At 30.6% G+C, this 22,490-nt stretch overlaps 1 protein-coding gene across 1 annotated transcript; it reads left to right on the top strand.

Moving 5' to 3' along the window:
• The first annotated feature begins 8,148 nt into the window (after positions 1 to 8,148).
• On the top strand, positions 8,149 to 11,292 carry LOC139866562 (uncharacterized). Its single transcript, XM_071854833.1, has 3 exons — positions 8,149 to 8,459; positions 8,808 to 9,193; positions 10,579 to 11,292. The coding sequence occupies exons 1-3, from the start codon at positions 8,399 to 8,401 to the stop codon at positions 11,014 to 11,016; spliced, it is 885 nt and encodes a 294-aa protein (XP_071710934.1). The 5' UTR covers positions 8,149 to 8,398; the 3' UTR covers positions 11,017 to 11,292.
• The last annotated feature ends 11,198 nt before the right edge of the window (positions 11,293 to 22,490 follow it).

The raw sequence follows: 22,490 nt of genomic DNA, 5'->3' as shown, positions 1-22,490 counted from the left end.
GCATTCGCAACTTATGTTATTTTCAAAACAATAGTTTGTAATGACCTTAGTATCATGTTAATGTTTCCTATTCATCTTATGTAAAACGTTATCTTTTTATGAATGCAAACTGGTTTTCAAACAGCATGTAGTATTCAACCGTGTAAAGATCCCGTTGTTGACGAATCGTACACGATGGTTTTGTATGGGGCGTCACAAAAAGTCCTCTCAATATTCTTGTGTGACCCTGCTTGTTTCTTCGAAAAGTAAGTACGTTTTTTTTTTTTTTTAATTTGCACTTGAAAATGCCTTAACAAATGATGTCCATCCGGAGTAAATTCCATCAGCTAGATAATATCCTCATTTGTACTCAACACCGTTTGCATGAAAAGGTATGTTTTCTATTTCATCATTAAGCATTGAGTTGAATAGATTATTAGCATTCAATACGTTCAAGTCGTTATTTGACCCAACAACCTCAAAGAAAGTATGTTGAATCCAATTGTCATATGAGGCTACGACTTCAAGCATATTTGTGATCGCCTCGAGTAAATTAACCTTTTAATGCAACAGGAAAATTTCCCCATTCCCAATTAATATAATCTATGATGTCGAGTATTCTCGAAAAATCATGAATTTCATCATGAGCCTCATACAATCGTAACATATCATCTTTTTTAAGCTCTAGCATATAATCACACATGTATAAATAAATAATATATTATAAGCGATTCACTAAATGTTCATTCCGACATTTTCAAATACTCGTAAAAAAGATCTGGTGTATCACCGTAAACCAATTGACATAGAATGGTAATAATTTTTAAATGTGGACTAATACTTCATTCACCATGTGCATCAACTCTTTGATGAAAACATGTCATTTCATCCGAAACCGCCTTTTGAAATTATCATCAATATAATTGCAATATTCCACAAAATATTAGGTAACAAGACGTAGATGTGCATATTCATGTTCACGTTGTATGTAACGACGTGTGTTTGAACTTTCGCCTCATTTTAACTTTCCATTTCATCATCGGTAATATATCAAACACTTGCATCACATACTCATCGTTAGACGAAGATGTCGAAGACATCTTTTTTACTTATATGAAAACTATTAGAGAAAAGAGTTTGAAGAACTAGTTGATTTGTATATAAATGTATGTGTTTGCGTAGATGAAATGAGTACTCTTTATCTAAAAAATAAAAATATTTATTCCAATATATCCTTTGAAAAATGTACATATTTCAAATCATACAAATGAAAACTACGGAGAATCAACATCGCATAAGTGACGATAGAGGCTAACGCCGGAGGAAGACGTTCGCTTAATGTTGGGAAGGTGTCGTCGACGTCCAGGAAACCATAGGAGGCCATATACTTATTTAAACTTTGTAGGTAAAAGCTATTATCCAACTTGTGATACTTGTGTAGGTGTGTATCATAAGATAATGTCACCTTTTGAACCTAATCAATCTATACAAAATAGCTATGTAATTTGGCCTTTGAATCGTAAACTTAGTATGTTTTTATTATGCTACTCCTTTACTTTAACATTTCATCAAAAATAAATAATAATAAAGGTTCATAAGAGCACTCGGATTCATTCAATTTGTTTAGGTCGAACCGCCGGCACACTCTTTTTAGATCTGTTTTTTTATTTTATGTTCTAACAGCTGCAAACCACCGCTTACCTTTGCAAACCGCCGTCAGTTCTTTTATTTTTATTTATTTAAGAATTGTGTTTTCATTTCGCTCCCTTTGATTCGGTTGTTCTCTCTCAGTTTGTGGGTTTTTCCCTGCGGAGTTTTGCCGGAGTAGTGTGAGAAATGTGGCCGGAAATCTACTGGCCGGTTGCAGGTGGTTGATGGTGACGGTGTCAAGAGGTTGATGGTGGTGGTGGAAAGAGGTTGATCATGGCGGTGGCAAGCGGCAGACAGCTAATGGTGGTAGAGTGGTGGTGTTGGTGATAGGTGGTAGTGGGAGTCATAATGTTTGTGGCATAGATGTAATAATTAAAAATGGTAGTAAAATGACTAAAATGTTCATGTGAACAGTAACTACTTATGGTATTTATGGCGGTGGCAAGCGCCAGACAGCTGATGGTGGTAGAGTGGTGGTGTTAGTGATAGGTGGTAATGTGTAACGACCCGTCAAAATCGCTATTGACGCGGCATGTTAATCACTGATTCCACAGTGAGGTTTGACCTCTATATGATACGTTTTGATAAAATATTGCATTCATTAAAATACGTGACTTTCTAAACATAGAAAGTCATAATCATGTGGGCGAGTGCTTAGGTATAAGCAAAACCCCAAAATACATAAGTCTTTAATTTACAGGTTGACATCACAGTCCAATTATTTATTACACAACGCAGTTTTATTTAGAATGCAATAAACTTTATACAAAGCATGAAAGACTCCATGCAGGCAACAAGCACATCACAGCGGAAGCAATCTAAGGACCTGAGAATAAAACATGATAAAAAGGTCAACACGAATGTTGGTGAGTTATAGGTTTAATTGCTCGAGTCATAAGTATATAAAGATAGACCACAAGATTTCATCAAAAATTTATCAATAGATTCTACGTAACAGAGCACCCTGGTAACTAAACTTAACGCTATAAGGATAATTACCCCATTCGTTTTAATACACGCAAACCAACGTGTCATAAACTCAAATAACATACGTCCGTTAAAAGGCTAGCCTTCTAGCTCGGACGGGGATGTCAAGCCCTATGGATCCATATACAATTATTCGCACCCACCAGTCCATATCCTATGTACTGGCAGCTACTAGTTAACAAAGCTAAGGGATTTTCGGTTTAACTCAGTGTAGAATTTAGTATGTACTTGTGTCTTATTGTGTTTAAAATAAATTGCATGTATTCTCAGCCCAAAAATATTTAAAGTATTTAAAAGGGGAGACTATAAACTCACAGTTCAATATTGAGACTCAATATTGTAGGCAAATTGCGTAGACGTAATGATGGTAGACGATTGTATGGTTGGCCTTGGATTCAAGAACAATACCCCGAATAATACCTTAGCTTAAAGCGGTTTGAAACTCGAAAAAAAACACCCGCGTATATACCTTATTATTATTAAACTTAAATTATAAATTATAATTATAATTATAATATAAATATAAGAAAGATCAGAGAGATAGAGATGGTGATACTTCGTCAAGCAAACTGACCTTTTATAATACTTTTCCATTTACTGTAGCTCATGCGATCGCATGAGTTTTCAGTGTTTTTGCCATGCGATCGCATGCCGCCTTTTCCGTTTTTGTTTGCTAGTTCGTCGACATCAAATAGTATTTACTGTAGCAAATAGTGTACTGTAGCAAATAGTGTACTGTAGCAAATAGTGTGTACTGTAGCAAATGGTGTTTAATGCAGCAATTCACTGTAGCACTGTAGAAAAATACGGTTTCACTGTAGCACTGTAGCAAATACGGTTTCGCTATAGCAAATACGGTTTCGCTGTAGCAAATAGTGTTTTACTGTAGCAAATAGTGTTTTACTGTAGCAAATAGTGTTTTACTGTAGCAAAGTCGTTTTTACAGTAGCAATTAGTGTTTTACTTGTACATCTTATAATATATATATATATATATATATATATATATATATATATATATATATATATATATATATATAATATTAAATCATATAGAGAATTGGTTTAAATTAGTCGAAATTTTCCGGGTCATCACATAACCTCCCCGTTAAAGAAAATTTCGTCCCGAAATTTTGAGTAGTACCTGTTTTATGAGCGATATCAGTGAACAAATGTGGATACTTTTGCTTCATTTGATCCTCACGTTCCCAAGTAAACTCGGGTCCTCGTCTAGCATTCCAACAAGCCCTAACTATCGGTATTTTGCTTTGTTTTAATTGTTTGACCTCACGGTCCATGATTTCAACAGGTTCTTTGATAAAATGGAGTTTATCATTGATTCGTATTTCGTCAAGAGGAATTATGACATCCTCTTCAGTTAAACATTTCTTTAAATTTGACACGTGAAATGTGTCATGAACACTACTAAGTTCTTGCGGTAGCTTTAATCGATAAGCAACTGCTCCAATTCTTTCGGTGATTTCAAAGGGTCCTACGTACCTAGGACTTAGCTTTCCTAGTTTACCGAATCGTACAACACCTTTCCAGGGTGACACTTTCAACATGATTTTGTCGCCCACTTGAAATTCTAGCGGTTTTCTTCTTACATCAGCATAACTCTTTTGGCGACTCATGGCCGTTTTCAATCGTTGTTGTATTTGAATGATCTTGTCGGTGGTTTCATGAATAATTTATGGTCCAGTAAGTTGTCTTTCTCCTACTTCACTTCAACAGATAGGAGATCTGCACTTTCTACCGTAAAGTGCTTCAAATGGCGCTGCGTTGATGCTCGTATGATAGCTGTTATTGTATGAAAATTCTGCCAACGGTAAGTGTCGATCCCAACTGGTTCCAAAGTCAATCACGCATGCCCGTAACATGTCTTCTAATATTTGTATTGTTCTTTCACTTTGACCATCTGTCTGTGGGTGATAAGCGGTGCTCATATCTAATCCAGTTCCCAATGCTTTTTGTAATGACTGCCAAAAATGTGATGTGAATCGGGTGTCGCGATCAGATATGATAGAGATGGGTACACCATGTCTGGAAACTACTTCCTTCAAATATAGGCGTGCTAATTTCTCCATACTGTCTGTCTCCTTTATTGGTAGAAAGTGAGCTGATTTAGTTAGACGATCAACTATCACCCAAATAGTATCATGACTACTTTCAGTCCTTGGCAATTTCGTAATGAAATCCATGGTTATTCTTTCCCATTTCCACTGCGGAATTTCTGGTTGTTGCAGTAATCCTGACGGCTTTTGGTGCTCAGCTTTGACCTTTGCACACGTCAAACATTTGCTTACATAAGTAGCAATTTCTGTCTTCGTATTAGGCCACCAATAAAACTTCTTGAGATCGTGGTACATTTTTCCGTTTCCTGGATGAATTGAGTACCTCGTTTTGTGTGCTTCATCCAGTACTAGTTGCCTTAGGTTACCATGTTTTGGTACCCATATCCTACCAGCAAAATACAGGGTTCCATTGGCTTCACTGTAGCACTGTAGCAAAATACGGTTCACTGTAGCAAATAGTGTTTTACTGTAGCAAATAGTGTTTTACTGTAGCAAAGTCGTTTTTACAGTAGCAATTAGTGTTTTACTTGTACATCTTAATATATATATATATATATATATATATATATATATATATATATATTTATTTATTTATATATTTACATAATATTAAATCATATAGAGAATTGGTTTAAATTAGTCGAAATTTTCCGGGTCATCACATAATGGGAGTCATAATGTTTGTGGCATAAATGTAATAATTAAAAATGGTAGTAAAATGACTAAAATGTTCATGTGAACAGTAACTACTTATGGTATTTAGTATTAATGTTAATGTTAATGTTAATGTTAATGTTAATGTTAATGTTAATGTTAATTAATGTTAATGTTAATGTTAATAAGTGTATGACCTCTTAGACTACTCTTTACAACTAGTTACCTGTTAGTTACTCGCTTATTACCTGTCATTACCCGTAACTAACCATAGGCACGAACTAGTTACTCGCCTTAGTTATCCGCTTTTACCATGAATTTAACGGAGGTATGAGGCTTAATTATAGAATTTGTTGGTCCCAATGGCTTTTTATTGTTCGGAGTTGATGATTTATTGCTTGTACGTTGTATATTAAACGGGGTATTGTTTTAGCCATGATAGGGAGTGTTTAGTTATGAGTTAGTTATAAAATATTGGTGTTGATGTGGAAGGTTAAGAGGATGAATAATTTAGTTACGATAGGGAGTGACCTTATGGCTTATGGTGTAGTTAGAGCTCGTTACCATCCTAGGTGGCCTTCAATATCCGTTAAATCTATGGTGAAAGCGGATAACTAAGGCGGGTAACTAGCTCGTGCCTATGGTTAGGTAATGACGGATAGTGACGAATAATTAACGGGTAACTAGCTGTAGGGAGTGGTCTAAACACCATTTAGTTATAGCATTTTCGTTATCTAAGGTTTACCATGAATTTGGCGAACTAGTTATTCATGGTGATCCTCACATATGCATGTATGTGATTATATCATGTAGTTCCCTTAGGCCACTCCCTATCGTAACTAAACTATTCATCATCTTAACCTTTCACATCAGCGCCACATCAACACCAATATTCTATACCTAACTCATAACTAAACACTCCATATCATGACTAAAACGATAATCCTCTTAATATACAACGTACAAGCAATAAAGCATCAAGTCCAACAATAAAAAGTCAATGTGACATACAATTCCTGTAACTAACCTAAACTCTTCCGTTAAATCCATGGTGAGTGCGGGTAACTAACGCAGGTAACTAAGTCGTGCATATGGTTCATTACTGATAACTATGGGTAATGACGGATAATGGAACAATATGAAGTGGTCTTATTGTACAAAATAACTCCTCATTCACTTCAAAATTTACAACCTCTTTATGTGTAACATTTTTAATTTGATGAAAAAATTATACAATTCTTTTTGTTCGCAAAATAACCTCACTAAGCAACCACATTGGATCCTAATGTATACTATTCTTTAATTTTAAATGTATTAGTATAAATTTGTAATTTGTAATGGCTTAACAAAAAATAGTGTTTTCTTTATATATCAATGCTTTTTTGTTAATAAATTCGTATCTTTATTTATTAATAAAGTGTTATTAAAAATTATTATTTTTACGTTTGGTAAAATAAATAAAAAGAAATTAATTAATTATTTAGCAATTAAGAGGAATATATTTTAGCAATGATATTAAAAGTAGTTATGAATTATTTATAGGATTTTGGTGCTAATGTGACAGCTATAACAAATAAAATATTAGTTATGATGGAGAGTGATCTACGTATCTCAAGTAAAATATGATATAAACTTGATCTTCGAGGAATTATTGTAGATTTGTTTTACTTAACGTATTGACAATTGGACCCAAGGTTGCAAAATTCGCTATTCGGGGATTAATCGGTCGAGATTTAATAGGAGTAATCGATAATTCGAAAATTAACCGGATTGTACTTTATATACATTTAAATAATAAAATTTTATGATTATATGTGTAAATTATAGAAGAAAATCATAAACATATACTTTAACATAATAGTAAAATCGTTTATTTTGTTCAAAAACTCTAAAAATTTAGTTTGAATTTTTTATAAAATGTTAACAAATTTTGAATTTGACGAAATTTGATCAACAGTTCCGATTTTGACCATTTAACCTATGTTTACCGATTAATTAAAAGAATTTTGGAAAATCAGAAAAAAAAATTGATGTTAATAACGGGTAATCGGAGATTAATCAAGGAGTAATCCGATTTTTTCTAAAGTTTATTTTTTTAACAGCAATTCGGGATCACCCAGTGGGGACTAACCAACCACGCATTCATCTTGCGCAGTTGCATAACTCGCCCCCAACTGATGCATAGGAGGAAACCCAGCCCAATCCGAGGGCATGATTGGTAAAACCCTCCTCCCAACAGTCCCCGCAACGCGATGTGCAGAAGGCACCCTTGGGTGAAATTCAAGGGTTAAGGGGCAATCTTTGTGTGCAATGTTGCACCCCACGGAGTCGAACTCCCTATCTCTCGCTAAGAGAGTCAGACCATTAACACATGAGCTACAACACAAGTTTAATCGCATTTTTTTAAAGTGCTTAAACCTATCGATAAAGCTTAAAAACCTAGACTAGAAATTGCAATATACAAGCAATGCAAACAACCAATAAGGTCATCTCATAATGATTATGCATCTTTTCTCTTAGACTCTAAAGCTAACTTTTTTACTCTAATACTAACATAAAAGCAAATGCGTAAACTTGAATGTATGTGAATTTTTTCTAAGACTAAACTTTATTTGTAAATATAAATGTGAATATTTTAATTTTGAGGGATAGGGTTTAAATATTAAAAAGAGTGTTATGTTATATGTGTTGTAACATGAATATATTACGGAGTATAATATTTTGTTAATCATTTTAAGTCTTTTATAAGTAGAAAAGGCCAATGAATACCCACCACCCCACAACTTGTTCAGACACTATTTCTTCTGCTTAAGTCTCTCTTGGTTGTTTAAAACTGACTCACATTTTGAAAAAGTATTACAACAACAAAATCCACTCTCTTCTTTCACCATTTTTTGATTTTTTTTTTCTTATATATATTTAAAAAGTACCTAAAAACAAAATTCTTGATTGGTGTGTTCTTATCAAAATTCTGAATTTTCAAAAAACCACTAAGTAAACTCTTGATTAGTGTGTTGTTATCCAAAGTTTTGGCTTCAAACTTTGGTCAAAGCTATGAAGAGGAACTTCAATTGCTCTGATTCTTTGACTCATTTTCTTTCACACTCACTTGAAGGTAATAATTCCAACATAATATACTTGTACATGATTCATTTAAAGTTGTACCTTTTACTGAGTTTGCTAAAAATCATATTCTACCCTTTTTCTTGCACAATTTTGAGCATCTCCAATTTTTAAAAAAATCTTTAATTCTACAATTTTTTTTAGTAAGTTTTAGCTATTAAAAAAGGCTCAATTTTGATCATTTATTATTCAGAATGATGTCTCAAAATCTTCAGTTTAGCTCTAATATATCACAGGGTTGATATAATAACCAATTAATGTTAATTCCTTAAAATTGACTTTACATAGTCAAATTTACAATTTTGACCTCGAAAATTAACCTTTTTTCTTGATGATTCAGGGGAGATGAAAATAGAAGATGACGGCATTTACAGCGGTGAATTTCAGACAATGGTGGACGGCGGCGGCGGCGGAGATGGGGAAGACTACGGCGGCGAAGAAACAGGACAATTTGGTGATAAAAAAAGGAGATTAAGTAATCATCAAGTGAAAACACTGGAAAATATATTTGAAGTGGATAATAAACTTGACCCAGATAGGAAAGTCAAAGTTGCTAAAGATTTAGGATTGCAGCCGCGGCAGGTGGCGATTTGGTTCCAGAACCGCCGTGCACGGGGGAAGACTAAACAGTTGGAAAGAGATTATAATCTTTTAAAGTCTAATTATGAAGCTCTTAAGCATAATTATTATAAGCTTGAACAAGAAAAAGAAAGCATGACTAAAGAGGTAAATTTGTCACTTACTTACACTATCTGATCTTTAATTATTTGATTATTAATAATTACCAGGTGTTATAGACTGCGTTTAAAAATAATTATCTCGTTTTTTTTTTTCACACGTGATTAGTTTATAAAATTACTTCCTTCATCTCTAAATGGCCCAACAATTTTCCTTTTTTGATTTAACATAAAGATAAAGATAATTTTAATAAATGTGATGTAAGTTTGAAAGAATTTTTTATATTTATTAGAATTTTTTATATTTATTTAATAAATAAATGCTAAAGAGTAATTAATGAAAGTAAATTAGCGATTTCAATAATACTAGTGAAATGACCCGTGAAATCACGGGTTTGTTTAAACGAAACAGTTTAATGATATATTTTATGTATTAAGTGAACGTAAATGCTAAAGTTATTAGTTTAATGACCCGTGGAACCACATAGTCTGACTAAGAAACTCGTCAGCTGAACATTTCATCAAACACCTAAAATGCATATTAAACAATCCACATCCAATTATAAGAGGTGATATTAGTTGTCATTTTATTTTAAAAGTGTAAATTAAAATATAAATTTAGAATTGATTTTCTTCTGCCTAGCTTTTATACCTTTTCGTACTCAATTCAAAATAATTAATTAAAATAATTTAAAATTATTTAATTTTAATAATTAAAATAATTATTAATAAGATTTAATAATAATAAATAATTAATAACATTTAATTTTAATTTAAAATTATTTAGATTAATGACATCACCTATAATGCTTAGATTTTTTTTTTCTTTTTAATTTTTTCTTAACAAAAAAATTAGCCTAATAATGACAATCATCATTTTAGCATTTTAATATTAACTATAGATTTGGTAAATTTGTGTCAAATTAATTGGTTAAAAGTGAAAATGTGTTTTTAATTCCAGTAAAACACAGGATCGAATTTTTGCTCCATATATCAAAAGTTAAATGCTTCAATCACTCACAATATCATATGTAAAGGCATAAAAAGATTATTTTCTTATGGCAGTAAAGGCATAATGTAATCGATCTAAATAATACTCCATAGAATTTTTCTAACTATATCTCTTAAAGCTGTCATTAATATATCTAAAAAATGTATACATAGCTGTAATATTAACTTTTAAATGACGGATATTAAAAATTTACAAATATTTTAAGCATTATAACGACCACGCTTAAAATTATCGATATAAAAATTCGTGGAAAAAAAAAAACTATTAAGGGGTAAAGTGTAAGTGTGTAACAGTAAGAAAAAGTACGAAGTGTATTGTACGCCATTTATTTAATTGTTCATCATTTAGTGCCAGTTTATTTTGTCATAAAAAAAGAACGTTTTTATTGATATCTTGTTTTTTGTGCTATATTTTATTTGCAGTTGGTAGAGCTAAAATCAAAGCTTCACGAGGACACATCAGAAAGAAATGATGAATTTGAGGACAGAGAAAATAGTATTTTCTTGGGATCTGATCCAACAGATACAAACCATGAAATTTACACAAGTTTAAATTACGACAAAACTAGAAAATTACTAGACATAAAAGATGGTTTTTCTGATAGTGATTCAAGTGGGGTTCTCAATGAAGAAATTAATATGAACAACGTTAGTAACGCTAACGGAACTCCGTTACTAAACATGGCAAGTTTTGGATTTTCGTCACTATGTTCGTCCTCGTCTGCTATGAAGACCGAGCTTATGGACCCGGTCGGTGCGTATCAACAACAATCGGGCTCGTATTTAGGTAGTAACGTTGAGGAAGAATCGTGCAATATCTATTTGGTTGATCAAGCGCCTAATCTTAGTTGGTATCTTTGAGATGATCATATGAACTAGTGGCTAAAGGGCTTATATAGTTCATAGTTGAAGAAAATGTTTATGAAATTCAATAATTATGTAATATGTTGGAAATTTTATGTAGTATATTAAGATAGTTAAAAATTACTAATGTTACGTCTCTTCGCGAATAATCAACACTATGACTTGACGTCTGAGTAGAATGAGTCGTAGGATAGTCGGAAACAGTTACGGAATAATCAAATAAATAATTCATTTTTTGTGCTAGAACATATAAAATTTTGGTTAATTTGTTTATTTGATTTTAGTTTAGTGGTCACTTTAAAAAGTTCATTGAGAATTGAGATATGCACTCTGAGTGTGAGTGTGACGATCACTCAAATGTATTTTTTAAAATAATGCGATCATTAAGGCGTTTGGAAAATAAATTTAAACAGGTCGCTCTTACGTCCTTTTACTTTTGGATAAAGTAGAGTGCTAGAAAGCTAAATGAATTTAGCAACTAGCTCGTAGTGTTTTTCCCTTATTATACTTTTGTATTGTATTTCAAATAAAATGATGATACGATGGAAAAGAATCATTTTCATTTTTGTTAATGCATTTAAACTCGTAAAATTCAATTTAAAGATGAATGATACTTTTGAAGGTATGTAATAGTATTAAGATTATTTTGGGATTTGATAAACTTTTTTTTAAACGTTAAGATGTTGGTGTATTAGTGGTTTTCAAACTTTCATAAGAGAGGTTGTTTGTCACCTTTTAGGGATGAACATGGCTTTCATCACTCAATACATATCAATTGGTAAAAGCAATGATAAATGAAACTTAAGAAAGGTATATATAGCCCTCGTCCATACCTTCCATACATTGAGTATTTGACACAACCAATGCAATAAAATCGGTTCTAACATTCTCCTCCTTTGCATTGGTTGTGAACTATAATGACTTCATTTGAAAAACATATACAAAACTACACAAAAATGGAAATATAACAATCTCCCTACGTGCATCTATGTATGTGTCGTTAATAAAAATCTTGGAATTCTCCGTAAGAAATTGTTGCCTCCAGCGAGTAGTCACAACAATCACTTAAGGTCATCTTCCATCTTCAACGGTCTTTGAGAATTTGCTCGACTTGAGACGAAGTGTCGATATTCTAAAAGCTCCCCCTTCAAAGTACATGGGCTCTCATTAAAGTATAATGGCATCCATACCGTCGGTTTCACTACCGAGATACGCCTCTTGAAAGAGTACTTTCGATATAAGCCACGAGTAAACTCCCCAAATGATATGGAATCTTCTTCAAATCTCTGGCTCCTCCTCTAACAAACACTTTTTTCTTTAATATCGAGTCTTATACCGTACATGCACAAGAATCATACATCAACCATATGACATCTCTCCCCCAAAATGATGATTTTGTGTAATAAATCATCATTTTATAGTTGGTTGATGTAGTTGGCAATCCGCAAAAGTACTTGAAATTATCGCATTTGGAAAAAGCCTAGTATGGATTTGACACTGTAGTGCTTTTGGTAAAAATCACCATTTTAATCTTCCTGTTGGCCCTAAGTAACAAGCCCATTAAGCTGTTAGGCCAGTAGGTTTCACCAAATTTGAAATAGTCTACCTCATCACCAGATCATGTTATCAACATTTGGGCCATACACATACTGATCCACCAAATTAAGTCCATATTCAGTGCACCAGATCTTAAAATCATGTTGTCCATCTCCTTCATGACTCCTGTAACTAATCACATATACGGTACCTGCCATGTCACCCTTACAGGATCTGTGAGATATGGTAAACTTGACATCATCAATTTCGTATGCAACACCGAATCTAAAGCAGTTGGAATTTGCAGCTTGTAACCGTTACATGATCTGTTCATCATGGAATCAGTGATCTTTACTTTTTGAGATTTGATGATTTGAATCGAGTGAATTGCATCCATAATGTGATGACCCGGGAATTTCCGACCAAATTTAAACTTAATCTTAACATGGTTTCGACACGATAAGCAAAGTCTGTTAAACTGAATCTCAAGAACTTTGAGCTGTGTTCATGCATACATTTGACCTTTGACTATTTCCGATGATTCACGAACGAATAATTATGTATATACAAATATAAATATAAATATAAATGTATATATAATATCTTGAATTAATAATGTATACTTTAATCAATAAGAATTAAAAATGTAAAATAATAAACAAATGAATAAGTTATTATTAAAATGATGATATGTAAATAGATATATAATGATTATATATAAAACATTAGTAATGTATTCATATTACATGATGTAACTAATATGCAACCAAAATTACATATTATTTATATATAAAATGTGTAAATATCAAATATTCAGTATATGTTATTATATAATAGATTATAATATTAAGATATTAAATTAAATTTATGAATTTAAGATATAGTTACTAAGGTAGTATTATTACCACTTTCAATATAACATCAACATTAGTATTTTCAATTATCATTATATTAAATACATAATATATAGATATAGAATTTGATATGTATATAAATATTATCATGAATATTATTATCATCATTATTAATACTAATATAATTAGTAATATTATTATTATTATCATTAATAATATTATTATTATTATTATCATTTTCACTAATATTATTATTATTGTGACTTATTAGTATTAACATTACTTTTATTATTATTATTTATATTATTATTATTATTATTATTAATATTATTATATATTTAATAATTATTATTAATTGTTATTATTATTATTAATATTAATTAAAATTGAACTATAAAGCTGGATCAATTATATGGAATCTTTCTGATATCACAATCAGTTAATTACAAAATTAAAAAGGCAACAAATTATCTAATTCTGTAGCTTTCACGATCCAATTGGATTTTTTTACTTATTTTTTTTTGTTTTCTGTCTAGTTCATGTCTCCTTTCTGTTAAATGTCGATTTCCATCACTATAATACAATTAAGGACAATTATAACAGCTACCTTATGTATTCAATTACTCTATATAAATCTCCTACTGCAACTTATGATTTTTAAAAATTAAAAATCAAATTAAAAAGCTCACGGTCCCTGTTCTTGATGATTTTCCTAAAAACTCGATTTCGAATCTCATTTCAAAATCCATATATACAGTTATGTTAGAAAACCTTTACTCAGTCTATCTGAAAAATCTCAAACCACAATTCTTTCTAACGAGGACGAATTTTGAAGTCAAAAATTCGGTTTTCAAAAGTCAAACTTCTGTAAATCGTGAAATTTGAATTCGTGTGATTGTTTCTGGTCGAATCAAGGTTATAGAAAGTTTCTAAGGAAGGATTAGAACCTACTTCGTGTTAAAAGTTTATTCTAAAATGAACTTTAAATCATAATCAAAGTTTGGGTTGAAGACGTGTTCTTCAGGGCTTTATTTTATTTTTATTTTGTTATTCTGTTTATATGAATTAAATCAATAGGTCGTTTCTGTTTCAATGGAATAACCTAAAGCAATATATTAATTAGTGGTTATGTTTGGATTTGATCTCTGGTCGAACTGGAATTGATGAAGAAGATGATGAAACAGAAGCACGTATTATATAAATTGATATGGGATTAAAATCAGAAAGAGTGAAACGGTTGGGTGGTCGTGGGTGTTCTTGGTTATACGGGAGGTCGCGGGTTCGAACCCGATTCGTGGCATTTTTTTTTGTTTAACACCTATTTTAGTGAGATATAACCCTTTTTATTATTATTATTATTATTATTATTATTATTATTATTATTATTATTATTATTATTATTATTATTATTATTATTATTATTATTATTATTATTTTTATTATTGTTATTATAAATTGTTATTATTATGATAAAACTTATGTTATGATTATTATTATTATTATTATTACCATTTTAATTATTAACAAGTAACATCACTAAGTATTATTAATTATAATTACAATTGTTAAAATCATTATTATCATTAGTATTATCATTAATATTATTATAAGTACTGTTATTATTAGAGATTATTATTATACTTACTAAAGGATTCATTTCTTTAAATCTACCATTTTTATTAAAAGCTAATATTATAACTATTATTATTATTAGGATTAAGGATTATCTCTACTAATATAATTATTATTATTAGAATTGCTAATATTGATATAAGAATTATTGTGGTTAGGATTATTATAACTAATACTATGGAAATAATACCAACTATTATTATTTTCACTAACAATTGTATTAGTATCATTTTTTGTTTAGTATTAACATAAATATCATTCTTAACAATATCATTATCTTTATTAGTATTATCATTAGTAGTAACATTACTAAAATTATTATTATTATCAGTATTAGTATTATTAGTATTACCATATTTACTAAAAGTAACATTATTTCCCAAACCTGTCGTTTTTGTTAAAACTAATAGTATCATTAAAAGTAACATTATTATTATTATTATTATTACTATTATTAGCATTAACAATATCATTAAAATTATTAGGATTATAAAAATAAAGTTTTTAAAGATATTGTTAAGATTATAAGTATAAAAATAAAGATTACATATACACAAATATATATAAATTACATAACTTAACTATATTAAAAAGTTCTTTAGATAAAAATGAAAATATACAAATAAATAATGAAAATTATAAATTATTAAATATAACGAATACATCATTAATAATAATAAATAGAATTATTCGATTACAGGTATATGTTTTTAATTAATATATGAATAATATAGGTTCGTGAATTCGAGGCCAACCCTACACTTATTCAATGTCGTCATATGTATTTTTACTACAAAATACAGTATGGTGAGTTTCATTTGCCTTTTTACCCTTTATATTTTTGGTCTGAGAATACATGCGCAATTTTTATAGATGTTTTACGAAATAGACACAAGTAATCGAAACTACATTATATGGTTGAATTATCGAAATCGAATATGCCCCTTTTTATTAAGTCTGGTAATCTAAGAATTAGGGAACAGACACCCTAATTGACGCGAACTCTAAAGGTAGATCTATCGGGCCCAACAAGCCCCATCCAAAGTACCGGATGCTTTAGTACTTCAAAATTTATATCATGTCCGAAGGAGGAACCCAGAATGATGGGGATATTCTAATATGCATATTGTGAATGTCGGTTACCAGGTGTTCAATCCATATGAATGATATTTTTGTCTCTATGCATGGGACGTATGTTTATGAGAAATAGAAATATGAAATCTTGTGGCCTATTAAAATTATGAAATGGTTATTTATGTTAAACTAATAAACTCACCAACCTTTTGGTTGACACTTTAAAGCATGTTTATTCTCAGGTAAGAAAGAAATCTTTCGCTGTGCATTTGCTCATCTTAGAGATATTACTTGGAGTCATTTATGACATATTTCAAAAGACGTTGCATTCGAGTCATTGAGTTCATCAAGATTATTATTAAGTCCATTATAGTAATATATACTACGAAGTGGTATGCATGTTGTCAACTTTCGATGTAATGAAAGATTGTCTTTTCAAAAATAAATGCAATGTTTGTAAAATGTATCATATAGAGGTCAAGTACCTCGCGATGTAATCAACTGTTGTGAATCGTTTATAATCGATATGGACTTCGTCCGGATGGATTAGGACGGGTCTTCACAGTTGGTATCAGAGCAGAGGTCTTAGCGAACCAGGTCTGCATTAGTGTGTCTAACTGATAAGTCGTTAGGAGGCATTAGTGAGTCTGGACTTCGACCGTGTCTGCATGTCATAAGTTTTGCTTATCATTTCTAGTCGGAAATCATTTACTTATCATCCTTAGTAAATTACCTGCTCATTATTCTTAGTCTAGACACATCTTATTGCATTGACTGCATGAAAAGTGTATAGAGAAAATTCATATCTTAGCGTATCTGCTAATTCATATCTTAGCGTATCTGTTATTGATATCTTTGCCTGACAGCTTCCGTAGATTCCTCCGTAACTTATGAGATTTTAGTATTATATATGTATATGTAAATTATGTATTGCAGGATACTAATCTACATCCTATAATCTATTTCTTATCAAAAATCCTTCATCTGATCATACGAGATGAATCCCTCAACTAGATCGAGTCCCTCGGATTCTGACAGCTATTCCGATAGTTATCCCGACAGTTATTCAGAATGGATAATCATCTAAGCTCCGAAAGCAACGACACCAGAATGAATCAACCAATCATCCATCCCCAATTCATCTATGGATTCATAGTCGACTTAATCAATGGAGACTCGCAGATGGCGATCCCATCCACTAACCGAATTCACCTTTTGGCGAAGAACCTGAAACACTTACCGGCGAACCCGTTCGTAACACCAATTCACCCTCATTTCCCAAATATCTCACCACGACTATATCATAACTCAGATTCTAAACCTTATTCACCCGCTCGTTCCGACCGACAATCATCCCGGGGTAATCGAAGAAGTCAACGAGCTCCGCGCTCGAGTAATCAATTTGGAGAACATGGTGCAAAACTTACCAGCTTCAGCAACATCACCGACATCAACAGAACCATCAGTAACAACACCAGTACCATCAACAATCCATGCATTGACATCTCATTCTGTACCTCGAATATAATTATTGTTCTACGAATCGTTCTACATCATTTATCTTCGTTCGACATGGTGATTATGTAATCTCTAATATGTTAGAGATTATATATTCTTGTTCTAACGATAAATCAAATGAGTTTAATATCATATTGACTCATTAAATCCATGATTATATCTGAAGAAAATATATATGTATATATGTTTTCAAAAAGATTGTAATTAAAAATTCTTTTGTACAAACTATTAATGGTGAAAATATTTTAACGGGTAGGTAATACCCTAGGAATATTTAAATTTCACATTAATAAGTTACACTGTATATTCTTCGAATCTGATTCAACAGTTATTCACTATCCTATTTACAACCACCGAGATACGTATCCGTTCACCAAAGAATAACTATTTTCATTCAAATTCAATTTCATATTTGGATTTTGACCTATCAGAATCCAACAAGTGGCATAATGAAGAAATAATGGACACAATAAAAATTGATTAGAAACAGACTAATTAACAATATTAAATTTTATTAAGAAACCATGCTAACAAAATCCTAGCTAACTGTTCCTAGTTAACTGTTAATTCCGTATTACATTTTATTTATCGTAATTTAATTATCGCAATTTATTTTATCGCAATTTATATTCTCGCAATTTTATTTATTGTCATTTAATTTCTGTTATTTACTTTACGCACTTTATTTATCGTTATTTAATTTCTGTTATTTATTTTACGCACTTTAAATATCGGGACACGTATACAAGGTTTTGACATATCATATCGACGCATCTATATATATTATTTGGAATCACCATAGACACTCTATATGCAGTAATGATCGAGTTCTCTATACAGGGTTGAGGTTGATTCTATAATAATATATATACTTTGAGTTGTGATCGAGTCTGAGACGAATACGGGTCACGACACTTATTAATTAATTCGAATATTATATATTAAATTATATATGAATTATTGGACTGTCAACTGTGGACTATCGACTGTGGACTAATAACATTGGACAATTAAAATGAATTAAAATATTGATTATAACATATGAAACTAAACATTCTTCAAGTTTGCCACTTGAATTCGTCTTAAACTTCATTTGTATCTCGACGATTACAATCTGCGTTCAAATCTTTCATGATTCTTGAAACCTCTCAATTAATAAACAATTGAGAAGATGAACCAACCGCACTTCATCTATAGAAGAAAAGATTGACGCATATAGTTATGCACCTGAAAACTCCTGGACCCTAAGTAGAAGTTTAACACGTATCTGTGTTAGCTCCTTTGGCATTGTTATTACCGAAAATAACATTGCAACTCTTTTTCAAATTAGCCAATTTTATCACAGCTTCATCAAATTAACTTCAACTTCCATTCAAATTAGCCTTATTATAACCTCGTTATATAAGTTTGCCTGTCGTCATCGTACCCGGAAAACCGTTTATATTTCACCACATTAGCAGTAAAATTACCAGCAACTTCAATAAATTTGGACTTTCCGAAAAATCATTATATTCATTGAAACCCCATCTTGTATTCATCTATACCCTGTAACAATAATTGCCATACCAATTACCGGGAATCAGCAATCAGTATTTCAAATTTTGTAGCATTTCTACATCAATAGTTATATGTATACATATAACAATTATCTCCTAGGATTACGATCTTCAATTCTGAAATTTTGAAAAGGCACCCAGTTTACGAATCGATACTCTGAATGTTGGAAAAGCTCAGAAAAGTTAGAACTGGAAAACGGATTGAGCTAACCACGAAGGAGACCAAGGACAAATACAAGGACCATACCATATATTCAAAGAATCCAGGTAATTCCGGATCTGATGAAACCTTCAACGAATATCTTGCTCCGTACTCATGTTAAAATCTTGCGGAAAATCTTCCTCATCAACCATCGAACTTAGAAATTCCAAAATATCATCATCAATATCTTCGATATTTCTGAGGATATTTTCATAAATATTCTCGTCCGAAATTATATACCTCTTCGTGTTTCCTGTGTATCATTAGATTGGAAACATTCAAGAGAAAATTTTGTACCGAAAAGCAGATTATGCGAAACTATGAAGAAAGCCGTGGACAAATCACAAAGAATAAGTTTGACTTCAAAGAATCCAAATGATTCAATGTCTGCTAAAGTCTTTAGTGAATATCTTACTCCTTACTCTAAACCCTTGCGGACAATAGTTTCTATCATCCTCTGATCTTAGATATTCCGAGATATTATCGTATCTTTCATTATAAATATCCTCGATATTTCTGAATATATTTTCATAACTAATCTTATCTAAAATCATTAATCTCTTCGTGCAATCAGTATTACATCATATAGAAACTGTTAGTTTCTATATTCTGTAAACTTTCGAGCTTAAAATATGAATGTTATTGAAGTAATGTTGGGAACTGATGCATGAGTTAGTATAATATAATGACACTTGATCAACGTGATTATATTACAGTAACTCATGCTGAGTTTCTAATGAGACGTGATGATTCACATATCATAACATCATCACGTGTCATGTTACATAACTCTTTCATTCTGCGCAACTTCTGAACATATCAAGAATATATATTCTTGATAGTTCTATACTCAGTGATTCTGATAATTTGACAAATCAAATCGTGCTAATACTTTCTTTCTTATTTAGAACATGATGTTTATCCGAAATTCCATACTTACGAATTCTGGACCATTACTCGCTTTACTAGAGGTCGGGAGGATAATAAAAAGACAAAGAGATCCAAAATATAAGAGAAAATATAAAGCCCAATGACAACACCAAAATTACAAACCGTGGATATCAGTACGTATAGCAATATAAAGACACGGGAGGATTATAAGTACAATAATCCCTAGAGCATAATAGAAATAAACAGACTCTTCGGGTGGCAGTTGGAAAAGAAGAACGATCATTGCGATAGTTAGAATAAGAACAAGGATCAGAACAGGGTTAAGCATTTTGATAAATCTTTTGAATTTGGAAATTGAGTATAGAAGTGGTGAAAACAAATGGAACGGAAAAGGTAAATTTATAAAGGAAATATCAGGCGTAGTAATCGGGGCAGATCACCGTATTTAATTAAAGAGATCTTAATTTCCATAAATCTCGAAGAATCGGATCTTATAGATCTTCAAGATTTTCTTTTAAATCCATTGAATTCCGGAATTCAAACCTGACTACGTCACAAGTTAAAAACAAATCTTTGTTTCTCATTTCATTCTTTTGTGAATAGCTTCACTCGTGCTCTTCGAATAATCAAATTGTTTTATCCATATTACTTAATGATGATAAAACACTATTTATCAACTCATATTCGTCATGAAAACATTTTTATAGTTAGCTATGACGACCTCACTCAAATTTTGGGACGAAATTTCTTTAACGGGTAGGTACTGTGATGACCCGGGAATTTCCGACCAAATTTAAACTTAATCTTAACATGGTTTCGACACGATAAGCAAAGTCTGTTAAACTGAATCTCAAGAACTTTGAGCTGTGTTCATGCATACATTTGACCTTTGACTATTTCCGATGATTCACGAACGAATAATTATGTATATATAAATATAAATATAAATATAAATGTATATATAATATCTTGAATTAATAATGTATACTTTAATCAATAAGAATTAAAAATGTAAAATAATAAACAAATGAATAAGTTATTATTAAAATGATGATATGTAAATAGATATATAATGATTATATATAAAACATTAGTAATGTATTCATATTACATGATGTAACTAATATGCAACCAAAATTACATATTATTTATATATAAAATGTGTAAATATCAAATATTCAGTATATGTTATTATATAATAGATTATAATATTAAGATATTAAATTAAATTTATGAATTTAAGATATAGTTACTAAGGTAGTATTATTACCACTTTCAATATAACATCAACATTAGTATTTTCAATTATCATTATATTAAATACATAATATATAGATATAGAATTTGATATGTATATAAATATTATCATGAATATTATTATCATCATTATTAATACTAATATAATTAGTAATATTATTATTATTATCATTAATAATATTATTATTATTATTATCATTTTCACTAATATTATTATTATTGTGACTTATTAGTATTAACATTACTTTTATTATTATTATTATTATTATTATTTGTATTATTATTATTATTATTATTATTATTATATATTTAATAATTATTATTAATTGTTATTATTATTATTAATATTAATTAAAATTGAACTATAAAGCTGGATAAATTATATGGAATCTTTCTAATATCACAATCAATTAATTACAAAATTAAAAAGGCAACAAATTATCTAATTCTGTAGCTTTCACGATCCAATTGGATTTTTTTACTTATTTTTTTTTTGTTTTCTGTCTAGTTCATGTCTCCTTTCTGTTAAATGTCGATTTCCATCACTATAATACAATTAAGGACAATTATAACAGCTACCTTATGTATTCAATTACTCTATATAAATCTCCTACTGCAACTTGTGATTTTTAAAAGTTAAAAATCAAATTAAAAAGCTCACGGTCCCTGTTCTTGATGATTTTCCTAAAAACTCGATTTTGAATCTCATTTCAAAATCCATATATACAGTTATGTTAGAAAACCTTTACTCAGTCTATCTGAAAAATCTCAAACCACAATTCTTTCTAACGAGGACGAATTTTGAAGTCAAAAATTCGGCTTTCAAAAGTCAAACTTCTGTAAATCGTGAAATTTGAATTCGTGTGATTGTTTCTGGTCGAATCAAGGTTATAGAAAGTTTCTAAGGAAGGATTAGAACCTACTTCGTGTTAAAAGTTTATTCTAAAACGA

This window comes from Rutidosis leptorrhynchoides, chromosome 9, assembly GCF_046630445.1.
Source record: "Rutidosis leptorrhynchoides isolate AG116_Rl617_1_P2 chromosome 9, CSIRO_AGI_Rlap_v1, whole genome shotgun sequence".
NCBI classification, from domain to species: domain Eukaryota; kingdom Viridiplantae; phylum Streptophyta; class Magnoliopsida; order Asterales; family Asteraceae; genus Rutidosis; species Rutidosis leptorrhynchoides.
This window is presented reverse-complemented; position numbering and strand designations above follow the sequence as displayed.

Coding starts and splice junctions, on each gene's coding strand:
- LOC139866562 (XM_071854833.1), top strand. CDS start 8,399: ATGAAGAGGAACTTCAATTGCTCTGATTCTTTGACTCATTTTCTTTCA. Junction 8,460..8,807: donor TCTTTCACACTCACTTGAAG/GTAATAATTCCA, acceptor TTGATGATTCAG/GGGAGATGAAAATAGAAGAT. Junction 9,194..10,578: donor AAGAAAGCATGACTAAAGAG/GTAAATTTGTCA, acceptor TTTTATTTGCAG/TTGGTAGAGCTAAAATCAAA.